This window comes from Acyrthosiphon pisum, chromosome X (assembly GCF_005508785.2).
Source record: "Acyrthosiphon pisum isolate AL4f chromosome X, pea_aphid_22Mar2018_4r6ur, whole genome shotgun sequence".
Lineage (NCBI taxonomy): Eukaryota > Metazoa > Arthropoda > Insecta > Hemiptera > Aphididae > Acyrthosiphon > Acyrthosiphon pisum.
Window position 1 is genome coordinate 63,875,929 of NC_042493.1, and position 13,589 is coordinate 63,889,517.

General features: G+C 30.4%; 1 protein-coding gene across 2 annotated transcripts in view; it reads left to right on the top strand.

Annotated features, from left to right (window-relative positions):
• The first annotated feature begins 11,423 nt into the window (after nt 1-11,423).
• The window catches only part of LOC100159428 (neural cell adhesion molecule 1), a 181,722-nt gene continuing 179,556 nt past the window's right edge, over nt 11,424-13,589 (top strand). For both annotated transcript variants that reach the window (XM_008180748.2, XM_008180747.2), the window contains exon 1: nt 11,424-12,411. In XM_008180748.2, coding sequence (XP_008178970.2) covers nt 12,240-12,411 — 172 coding nt within the window. In that variant the 5' untranslated portion in view covers nt 11,424-12,239. The remainder of the gene's footprint in view (nt 12,412-13,589) is intronic.

Consider the following 13,589-nt stretch of genomic DNA (forward strand, 5'->3'; position numbering starts at 1 on the left):
AAATTTATATTTTTTTCTCAACATTTTTTACATCTGTTACAATTTTGAACCACAAGGCTATTCGATGATAATAAACAAAATAAAATAATGACACGGAAAACAGAGTAGTGAAGAAGCCTCTCTCAGTGGAGGTACATAACATACGTGATAATAATTATGCTCAAATATAAAATAATAATTGATACGAATTTTAAACAACGCACTATAGTAGGTACAATAATAATTATTGTGCATTAATATCATTTTAATATTAATATTTACGTTATATGTAATAAACATATTTAAAAATAATGGGAATATATTAATTCCGTATGTACGGTTAATTTAATTACCTTTGGAACACTGTTAAAAGGTTTTCCAGATATTCGAAATTCCAAACATAATACTTATCCAACTCGTATAAAATAAACTTTCACATAAATTATAATATTTTAATCCACGGCTTTAACTTTGATGATGAATATAATGTATAAATGAATAAAAAACCAAACAACAACAAAAGTTCGAGTACGAATATATACCTACTTTCCTAAAACGTACGATTTAATAACAATAATATTATGTCAATAATATTACGAAAATGATTAAAATTTCCGTTTCACAAAACTCGTCCTTAAGTATTATAATATATTTTTTTATGGTTCGTTGCGTCTCACTATCTAACCCCAGCATATTGTGTTGTAAACGTTTCAATTTTTTCTACATGAATAACACAAACCACTTTCTTTGAAAAGTAACCCTTAAAATTTCATCTCGCGTTTTAAAACAACTACAACGCAGCAGGCTATATATAGCAGTTCCGCGCAATCTATTTCGTTTGAATATTAAAAATCTGGTTTATACCGTATTTTCTGTACAGCATATATAGTTGTTGCAGGACTTTGGAGAATTCCCATACCCAAAGCAACAACTCAGCTTTATTTTATTTTCGTTTTTCGAGTTAAGTTCCTTCGAGATTAGAAGTCGACAACCAGCTCGCGCAATGATTGATGTCAACCAATTGCGAATGATCCGGGCAATTTAAATATACGACTATATACAGCAACCGTGGTATATATACGTCAGTAACCGGAACTCGCTGTCCGGTTAGCTGAGCAAGGTAGGTCGCTTATATTATTATAGCGTCATCCGATACAATGGAACATTAAAATATATTAAATCCGGGATTTTGCATATCAGAATGGAATAAATATTAAAATACAATTTATCGCTGAATCCGTAAATATTAGATCGTATATTATAATGCTTGCCGAATACTTAAACACGTATTTTAATAAGGTATGGAAGCAGACGTTACGACTTAAAATCATATTTTTTATTTTACCGCCTACCAATAATAGCCGCGTACTAAAAATATTATACAGATAATAACCATCGAACTATATTATAGGATAAGGTATATATTTTCAAACCGGGTTGTTGTTTTTTCGTGTACACAATATTATTATTATTATTGTTATATTATTACCATGTGGTATGTTATAATATGATATGATTTATAACTTGCACATAAAGTTTATACGGTTTTTATCGTGCATGCTTCAAGTTGAAAACGAAATTAACGAGACAGCGGAGAAGTGTTTCATTTGTTTTACAGCGATTACAACAATAAACCGTCATGTCAGTTGTAGACCATAGTACGTAAATTATAAATTATTATATTATGTGTTTTTTTTTTGTTTTTATGTATGCAGACTAGACACAATGCATTGTACATATTAAGGTATATTCCGTCGACCAAACACAAGGGTGATACAGAAATATTCCTCTGGTTAAACGTCGATACGATATATTTTGGTATTTTGTATAATTATTATACAATAATATTATTATGGAAAAAAAATTAGTAGCCATATTTGAATTTGAACTTGAATTTTATTTTTGTACATTTTATATTATACGTCATCATAATATACAATATAAATGGTGTAAGACTCATAATTATTATTATTTTGTTTTTGAAATATTATCCAAATTTTAATGGACCGTAAGAAAGAAGTAATTTGGTAAACCGCGGCAACGTTGGACATCTTTAGGTCGTTACACACTAAATTTCCATAAAATTTTAAAAACTTAAGTAAACACATATAAATAATCATTATGTTCGTGAGAAATTGCATGGATCTTTGACATTTTTTAAGGAAATGTTAAACATGAAATTAGGTTAGACTACTTATTAGACGGTAGTCAGTATTTGAACTATACTTGGAAAATATTATATACTTACCTATAGTTATAACTTATAACTTACAATACATATTTTCTATATACAAACAATACATTATGCATAGACACATAGTGTATTGTTTTGTTTTATTCACTGCAAAAAAAAATAGAATTAGATGAATATCGTTTAAGTAATAATATAAATCGTTCAAAAATAATTAAAGTGAGTAAAAACCTGTCCATTGTTGACTTCTCTTATCGAACTGACCGATATGAACTGCTATAATTAAATCCATATACAAGGTGATCCTCTTAAAATATTTCTGAGAAATACTCTCATTCAGAATAAAAAAAATATATAAAAAAATATAAAAAATATACCAATATTATGCTGTCATTCAAAAAGCAAGAACTTAAAAATTATGACGATAAAAAATAGTATAAAATAATTGTTTTTCCAACAATGTTGTTTATAATAACGACTTCGAACGTCGTAGAAATATTATTTTCTTAAACGTTATACTTTTCGAAGTAAAGTACGCGTTTCGTACAAATACAAAAACCACCCTCTATATAGATATAGATATGGTACACGACTATGTGAAATAAAATGTGAACGACCGTAAAGTACGCAATAATATCGTGAAAGATTTTTTTTCTACTCAATGTCCCCCACACCACGTGTGGTATCTAAAATTTATAGGAGGAAGGGGGCTAAAAAAAGGCACAGACCATTGCGCCTTTCTCAGCTGCAAATAATTGTAATGAAGATTTATGATTTATCAATATTCGAATTTTAGCACCCTGCAGTAACATGGCTCGGGGTCATTTTAAAACGCGATTTTGAGAATATATATTTTACAATATAAATTAAATGTGGTTAAAACAAGGACCATCGGCTCTAGATTTCCACATATCGTCTCAAAAATATTTTCTATAATGATAATGTTTTTTACCGCGTTTGGATTTATAATAATTAATAATTGACGATGTTTATTAATTATTTCTAATGAAATTCATATGGGTTGGTATATTATTCATAATAGGTATAGTTTTATGTATTTGTCAGTTGAAGTTTATTTGAGCTTGAAATAATATTATAATGTTTATAAATCGTGCAGTACAATATTACTTTAATATTATTCTGATCTACAATGAAATTTACTTTGAACGCTCGATTTATTTTTGTTTTTAATAAAATATCTAATATTTTTTAGTAAAATATTTAATGGTATCAGCTTTATGACAAATCCTATATTCAAGTGGGTATCTCTTATTATTTTGTTACCCCGATACACACATTTATAGTAATTCGATTTCAATGACAGAACCCAAATGTAATACTACGTTTTTTATTACACATTAGAGTATCTATCATGACACATAATATAATGTAATTACTTATGGTTGGATTCACCTAAAATAAAAAGGTGTGACATCGATTAAATAAATGTCATCACTAAAAAACTTTTTTTTCATATAGTCGTATTGTATACAGTTTAATCTTTTAAATTATATTTATCGATAACATAATTTTCATTGTTGTTATTTTGATGTTACATATTACGTAATTTGTAATGACGTATCAGTGACGAATATTAAACACTGCTTACATATTTAATTTTTACCATTTATGAAAATCAGTAATATTGCCTACTTATAATATTATAACTATCTAATTTATAATCAAAACGAGGCAAATATTAAACAATTGTTAATAGTCATTTGTTGTATGAAATAATATTTTTCAATAGTTCATGTATTTTACATTAACTTCAATCCTTAATTTTTAATAACTAAAATTTTCATTTTATTTGTGTATTTGTATGGATGTGATGTTTTTCTTTTGTATAAGTTATAAGTTATAATCTATAATATACCTACATAAATGCCAAATACCACTCACTAAATTCCTCAAAAACGACAAAACATATAAAACTATTGAAATTTGAAAAAAACTGTTCCTCTAATGATCTAGGTGTGTAATAAGAAAAAATTTAAATAAGTTCGTATTTTACAGATGAACTTGCACAGGCATTTTGTTTCGGCAAACGGAAATGAGTATTACAATAGAGTAGATACTTAGTCTTCATAAAAGACCATGGAAACTAAATTTAAAAAGAAAACAATATTCTCAAAACAATAATATTATTGACGATATCGTATGTTATGTTCATCCATATTTAGTATTTTGTGAAATTTTAGTTTGGTCATATAACTCCTGCCGTGACCAGGTGTGTTGTACCGGTTAAGTACCTTATTGCTCTATAAGATCAGTCGTGGCTAGGGGCGAAAATGGAGAAATGATTCATTATATTATTTAATGGCAAATCAAAAACATCAATAATTGACCAGCTTAGAGTAAAATTAAATTTGAAAACTATTATTAATGTGCAATCATATACGAGTGGAGCTCAGTATTTACTTTATTATACATATTATTTTATTAGCAAAATAATATTCATATTGTTTTTCAAACTTTTAATACTTATACGTCCTACTTATAAAAAAAAATCGTGATTGCAGATATTCGAAAGGTTTGAAATGACTACGTTATGATTAATTATTGTACATTGTAATTCATAATAGGTATCGACAACTAAAATTACTTTAACAAATGTTATTAAAATAAATAAGCACAATAAGGTTCAATCGTGAAATCAATACTGTATAATACCTACCCGTATCCCGTCAGATTAGTCTACAGTACAAATCTGTTAAAGTGAATGCTAAGGTGGATATCAATCATGTATAATGGTCGATGTCCACGATTTGTACAACATTTTACTTTTGGTACCTATGAATTTATAATATAATATTATGATTCACACAAACATGTAAAATATTATTTAGTCGTTTTACATACATATACAGAAAACGTAAATAATATCAAAATGAACGAGAGATATACACTCCGGTGAACAATACAATATAATATTCTGTTTAATGTTTATGTGGGTACATATACCTAAAAACAAATACCTATACCTAAGTGCTGCACAGTGGCGAAGCTTCGTCGCGTTGGAGACGTTGTTGAGACAATTTATGTCCACAACATTAAGTGACATTTAATTTGAAAACAAATTGTGTTTCACGCGAATTTCTGCGATGAAAAATTACGATTTTATTGCTAAAGTTTGTTGTTGTTCGGTGGACTAATGCAGTGATAATATCCGCAATACGTACACAATACCGGAAACCACCGGTGTTGTTTTGTAAAAGTCTACGACGAACTACGTTCTACGACCGTTATTAAGTCACGCGTGGGGCCTCGTGACCGATAGGATAATAATATTATAAGCTGCAATATTTTAATGACTACTGCAGCCGACCGAGCAGTTATGTAATATCAAAAAAAAAAAAAAAAATACATATTTTTAAATACCAACAATATTCAACAAATGAAAATATTAAATTGTTTTTGCATATTGTTCTGTATTGTAGCTGGTACTCAGCTGATATTGCTAATACATACATATTTTCGAATTTTCAATATAATATCATAATGTCAACGGCAGGGACTGAAACCTTACCGGAAATAACCGGTTTTGGAACCGGAATCCTTTGAATATTAGGAACTGAAACTTCACCAAAACCCTTATTTAAATTAATTTAAAAACCAGAACCTTACTGGAACCGATACTTCTTTACTTAGTATTTTTTTTTTATATAAGTATAAAACCAAACCAGGTAACAAATTTTGTATTATTGAATAACTGAAAAGAAATCGAAACCTTAATTTTAGTTTTTCTGAGAACCAAACAGAAACCGGAACCGTAAAAATCATCAAGGTTCCAGTCTCTAGTCAATGGCTTCAATTTTAAATTATATTGAAGAGGACGTGTATATGGCATAGTATTATATGTTTATATTTATTATACCCACACGGGGGATGTGGGCAAATCTCCTCTGAAATTAGCCTACCTACTATAATATTTGTTAAATGTGCAACGCAACTTTTGTTACCATTACGAAAACTTATCTAATCGTGTTCATTAAAATGTGGTTTGTAGTTATTTCTAAATATTTAAAATTTCTTATTTGTAAATTATAATTTGCAATAACTTATAATAATATTATAATATATAATATTAAAATGTATGACCAATGAAGAAAGTGAGCTCCACCTCAGAAAATTCTTCTGGATGCAACACTGAGTGAAACCGAAGCCAACTACCAAGTACGGTTTTCATTTTGTAATGATCCTTGAAATTCCAATTGATATTTAAAAAAAAAAATATTTTTCATTCGTAAAAATTACGAATTTATTGCAAAATGTTATCAGATGGACTAACGAAGTAATAATATCTGCGATACGTAAGCCACCTGAAACCACTGGTGTTATTTGAAAAAGTCTAAGATGGTCTACGTTCTCCACCCGTTATTATGAGGATTTCCAATTTTTTTTTGAAACCATTTACCCGATTCGCAAACTCACGCGTAGGGGCTCGTGACGGATAGGATAATATAATATAAGTTGCAATATATAATGACATCCTATTGGGTCATTATGTAATATAAAAAAAAAATATTTATATATATACACATCAAAATCATTTTTAATACAAAATTATTCAACAAATGAAAATATTAAATTGTTTTTGGATGTTTTTCTGGTACGCGTACTCAGATATCGCTAATATATAAATATGTTCAATATTATATCACCCTGTCAAAGGCTCAATGGTCGAAGACTTAAATTATTGAAGAGAATGCGTATATATATATATATAATATGTGTTTATGATTACCTGTGTATTATACAAAAATGTAATATTGAATACAATGAAACCGAAGCCAACTACCTACTGCGGGTCGCACTATGATACATATAAAATGTTTGAATTCCGATTGATATTTAAAAAAAAAATTTAATTTAGTATTTCACTTGTCAGTTTGTTTGTAAATACCGCCTTTGCGCCAAACGCAACCGGCTTTGTCATGAACCGTATATACTACTGCTGCCGTGTTGAGATTTTGAATGTCCACCCACCCAACACTTGGAAAAAAATGCGCTCCGCCGATAAACTTTTTTTTTTAATACGACAATATCATCATTTTCCATAGTTTTCCCATTGTACCAGCTATATAATATAATCTATATGACAGTTTTCACAGCACCGCAGTCGTAGCACTGAATGAACTTTACTGGATTTCCACCGAATTATTGAGTTTCGAGAAATAATTAATACCATTATAACTTATAGGTATGCCAAAAAAAAAAAAAAAAAATATGCAAGCTATATTTAAAAAATATTTACGTCCCAACACGATACTGCGAACCTACGTCAACAGGACGTTGTTTTCAAAACTTTATGAACATATACATTATAGCGATTATCTATACTATTATTATTAATAATAACAATGTTAGCTAAATATCTCTACATGTATGATAATATAACAGTTTATTTTTTTTTTTTACAGAAATGTATCAGCAGCACAGATCCCGATAAAAAATATTTTAAACCAAAATATGATTAAAAAAACCAGGGCTTGAAACCGGTTTCAAAACCAATTTTAGAAACCGGTATAATCCGTTAAAAAGCTGAAACCGAAAATAAAAAGATACCGAAACCAAAAAAAATTGGAAATAGTTGTACAAAATGGAAACCAAAACCGAAATTTCCTAATACAGGTATTAAAAAATTGAAACCAAAATCGAAAAAATTAAAAACCGGTATACAAAACCGAAACCGAAACCGAATTTCGTTCAATCAGTTTCAAGCCTTAAAAACTGTTGGGGGGGATCTATGCAGTGCATCTTTATAGTAAATAGTTGATACATTTTCGTATCTGTTTTTAATGTCGTTATGCAAGTACAATTTTTAAGTACAGTGGTACACCTACTGAAATTCTTTTCATAATATTATATTTGTATTACATCATAATAATATTATATCATATATTGTAAAATTATATAGAAATTATATTATTTTAGTTCTTTATTTAAATTATTATTTCTGTGCTACGATTGTTTTAGCAATAATTATTGTTTAGTAAGTCATCTATACGAGAGTCTTTGTTTTATATTAATTAAGTTAGTTTTAAATGTTATTATAATCATAATATAGTTATTATAAATAATATACGTTTTATTTTTTTTTAAATTTACGAGTGATCTTGTGATGCCCTTCCATATTCCCAGTGATAAACCAATGGATAAGGAAGGGCGGAGGTGGAAATAAAAATGGTTTATTCACGAAAAAGTTAGAACAAAAAAAAACTATCGTAAATCCGCTACTGTTCTCCTCGCTCACCGTATTATTTTATGATCTATATGTATACAATAGCAGTTTTTTAAACGAGACAAAACAGTAATACTATTTTTATTATAATATTCAGTTGTAATTATATTATTCGCCCAAAGCCATATTTGTTCGTGATCAATACAATAAATAAATAATATTTAAAATATAAATTAATTCAAAAAAATAAAACAACAGTATTTGTTATTAAATTATTTTTAAAAGTTTAAAATAGTATATTATTTCTGTAAAGCATAAAAACAGTGTCCGATATAATTACAGAAACTACAGTATCTTATACAGATATACGATAAGCACAGCAAGAGAACGTGATTATTTCGGTTGCTTAATGGTTCCAAATATAAATACGTAAAAAAAAGGTGTAACACGAATTGCGTCCCAAGTCCCGGCTTCCAACCACCAAAAGGCGTTATTTCTAAAAAAATAATAAGAGGGACTGGAAATAATATTACATTGTTATTGTAGGTACTTTTTACATTTTTTTAGTATTAGATCGTTATACATTTAAAGAATCAATATTTGCGAGTAAGTTTTGTAGGTGTTTTAGGGGGGGGGGGGGGGGGAGATTTAATATATTATACTAATAGGTACATCGGTAACATTGTCGTAAGGAATCTATATGACATATTAACGTAGGTACTATATCGCACTGGTGTCGGATGTGATATCTATACCAAAAACGACTTACAAAAAGTTTATCAAATATTGTTAAAGTGAACATTATTAATTATCATTAATTTATGAAAAAGCATGTTTTATTAAGTATTTACCAAAATGTAATTTAAAAAAAAAAAGGATTAAACACAAAATTATGAATAATATAAGACTTAATAATTTAACAACACAAAATAAGACTCAATAACGAGTAGTAGGCAGTAGTCAACGTCACTCAACGAAGAACAGACTACTTGGCACATCCCGATTTCCGATAAATTTGAATTCATATTATTTCATATCTTTTCCATAATATGATTATGATAATATTATTATAATATCAACATGTGGGTTTTTGGTCAATTACTATAAACGCAATATCGCATTATTGCATTAATCGCGTGAGAATGAGAGTCAGTAAAAGTTCCGGTCCGAACTTGGCCGGTAAGCTAAATATGAGTCGGCCACGAGTGTCAGGCTATAAAATTATTTTTATATTTTTAGATAATGAGAAATTAGTACGAGTATAATATTGAGTGGAAAATATAATTTAATCGAATACTATTATTAAACCCTATAGTAGCTGTAATCAAACGTCTGAGGGGGGGGGGATATTTAGCTGAAAAATATTTTGTCGGAATTTTTATTCTCGGAATATATTTTCTCGGAACTATATTTATTTAGAATCATATTAAGCTGGAAAAATATTTCATCGGAATGTATTTTCTTAGAATGTGTCTGAAGACCTGAGAGCAATAACAAGTCATCTCCAATTAATACAATTTTATATAATATCTTTGTATTTAATACAACCGGAAATGTCTGGCTGTTACACAAAACGACTTAGTTTTTTTTTCTTAACAATGCGCAATCAAAAACTGATTTTTATCAAAATATGGAAATGTATTGTTTTTGCTCTCATGTCTTATTCTCGGACTCATATTTATTTGGAATCATATTACTGGTATTTGGTTAGATGGATCGATATACCTTATGCCTATCCGTCGCTGAGTATAATTTTGAGGTAAATCCACGATAAATCATTATATTGCAATTCATATTATTTAATACGAAATCATATCTAATTATATTAATTATCATCACGCGGGTTTTCGGTCAATCAGTAATAACACTATAACTTAATCGCGAGAGAATGAGTGTTGGTATAATTAATTATTATAATTTTGTCGTGTATTCGATAAATCGTATTTCATAATATTATTTAATATCTAATCGGCATAATATTATTACTTATCGACAGGCGGGTTTTCGTTCAGATACGACTCCGTTAAACTTCTTTTAAAGTTTAAATAGCCATTTTCAATTTAACCGTGCCTAGCGGTATACACTGCTCACTCGTTTAAATTCAACAGTCACTGTCACTGTCCCTGTCCGGTGCCTATACCTACCTCTAGGGCGTATGCAAGGAGGGGGTGTTCAGGTCAGTACCCCTCACGAGTTTTTGAACACTCTAAGCAAAAGATACAATTTGGCAATCCCCCCCTCTTGATAAAATCCTGGCCGTATAATCATGGCGTGTAAAAAAAAAAAAAAATGTTTATATCAATTAATATCTTGTTCGGCAATAACAATTATACGCTGATGTGGTATAAACTTACCTATTTCGCGATTAGGATCACCGTACTATGTGTTACACTAATACCTAATAATATGCGCCCGGCCGGTATTATTGTCGAACAGCTCATGCGTTTTTAAACAATATTAAAAAAAGATAAAATTTGGGAACACCCCCGCTCTTGATAAGATCCTGGTCATATTATAATCATGCAGACGTTTTTTACAAAAAAAAAAAAAAAATTGTCAATATCAATTAATAATATTTTGTATAACAATTTTACGCCGATGTGGTATAAGCTTACCTATCTCGCGATTAAGACCACCGTAATATGTAATACACTAGTATAATACCTTATACTATGCGCCCCGCTGGTATTATAGCCAAACAGCTCACGAGTTTTTGATCAATATTAAAAAAAAGATAAAATTTGGCAATCCTACCCCCCCCCCCCTTTGATAAAATTCTGGCCATATTATAATCATGCAGACGTGTCTTACAAAAAAAAAAAAATTGTCATAATATTTTGTATAACAATTTAACGCCGATGTTGTATAAGCTTACCTATTTCGCGATTAAGACCACCGTACTATATTGTAATACACTAATACCTAATAATATGCACCCGGCTGGTATTATGGTCGAACAGCATCAACCGGCGGCGGCGGCGGCGACCGTCAGAGAGAGCTAACGTACGCGATCGTCGTCGCCGCCGCCACTGCCGTCGCCGTCGGTTGGGCCACACTCGTTCTATACTCGTTGGAACGTCTCCGCGACAGGCCGCCCCCCGCTCGGAGCACCGTACACACGCCGTTTTCAGTATTGCCGCGTAATACATTGCACCAGGTCGCTATCCGCCCGTCGACTCCGCTCCACCAGGCGCACGTGTGTTCACAGCGACGGCAATAACAATAATATTATTGGCTATTACCGTCCGTCGACATTGTCTCAACGGTGTTGTCGTTCGATATTATTGTTATCGTATACACTCCAACAACAACTCGAGTGGTGCCTACCCGTCTTGGAAAATGGAAAACGTCCCTGTCGGCAGAGACGATTTGTCGGTATAAAACATTGCGTACTGTCATCAGCTGCTCTATGATATAGGTACATTTCGGTACATAGTAATATAGTGTGTGATTGCGATCGACCGCTGAGAAGAAAAATTTTAAATTTAAAAGGGAGGAAAAAGGACCGATTTTTCCGTCGTCGTCCGTCGTCGTCGCCCCGCGCACAGACGGTTTGTGCGTTCCCTCTTCGCGTGCCCCCCCCCGTCCTTCCCCAATCGCAACGTTTTTTCAAAAGCTCCACTTTTTTTTTTGTTTGTTCCTAGTTTTTGTTTTTTATTCGCACTTAAACGTTTCTGTTTGATGTTCACACCGCGTACGGCCCGCGACTGCCTACCATAGAAACATTTCCGCGAAGGACTCGTAAACACCGCGCGCGAGTGTGTATATCACCACTACTTCCTTAACGCCGACACTCCTATATTCACTATAATATTATACTTGTGCGAAACTCGAACACCGCCACCGAGAAAACACGTCATACGATTCGGTACCTGATTTATATGTATGGTAAAGCATTACCGCAAGCCCCCGTCGAAAAGGTCTAGAACTGCCCATCGAGGAGTCGTCGCCGCCGCCGAGATGGATCAACCGGCCGCCGCTGAGTTGCAGACGATGTGGAAATCCCGAAAACTTTGGACGTCCATCTTGCTGTTCGTATTGCTGTTCATCACACCAGGTAAAAACACATTACTATGATAACAATATTATTATTACCTGTCTTTAATATTATAATATAGTTGTCATGTTATTACTATTAATTATCTATCGTTGTTAGAATTAAGAAATACAAATTTCATAACACGTTCATCCGTTTGTTTTTACCAATAAAAAAACATGGACCGAAAGTAAATTAATTAATTGTGGTTCGGCTATGTTTTTGTCATAGTTGACACAATTAAATTAATTATAATTATTTTATTCATGATTAACTATAATAACATTAATTAATTACTGTTTTTTTTTTTACTATTCTTTCGGGTTTCATATTATTTTCCATACGAACGTTTACTTTCGTGGACAATATAAAATATATAGAGAAAGGTAAAAAATAAACGAGCTTTATAATATATAAATATTTATAAAGTGCTTTTTGTTACAACGACGAAGAAGGATAAATAATTCAAGTTAGTTATAATTATTAAATAACACGATATATTAAGTAATATGTGCATTTGGTATTATTTAGGTATTTGCACAATAATTTTTTTGTATAGCCAATCAGTTTATTTTGTATAATATTATGAAAACACACATATTTTAAAGCTCCCGAAATATTTGAATACATTTTATAACTAACTATTTATCATTCCATACGAATTTCGGAACCTGTTCATAATTTCACTAAATAAAATAAATCTTAAAAATATCCTCACACTATTTGTGAATAAAAAAAAATAATTACTTTCAAATAATCAAAAATAATATATTATTGATACCTACCTACTACAATATAATACGAAATAGATATTAATATTATTTTTGAGACATTTACGTAGAAAAATAAGTTATTTTCCTAATCTTGACTCTCGCGAATAAAAGCTCATATTCTATGAGATTATTTTTCAGTTTACGTAATTCATGAAAATAATTGTCTCCGATGTAAAAGTATCGAACGTTAAAAAAAAAGTTTGAAACATAAACAGTTTGAGAATAGTCGTTTTAAGAAAAATGATCACGAAAGTTAATGGTTCAAACGCACATTCAAGCAATACCATTACATTATTTACAAACTTTTTACGTACAGCCGTTGAAATAACGACATCATTAATGGCATATACTCGCGATTTTGAAGAAATTTAAAAACCCTTTTTTATTTATATAAAAAAAATAATATATTTATTACACGATATCTGT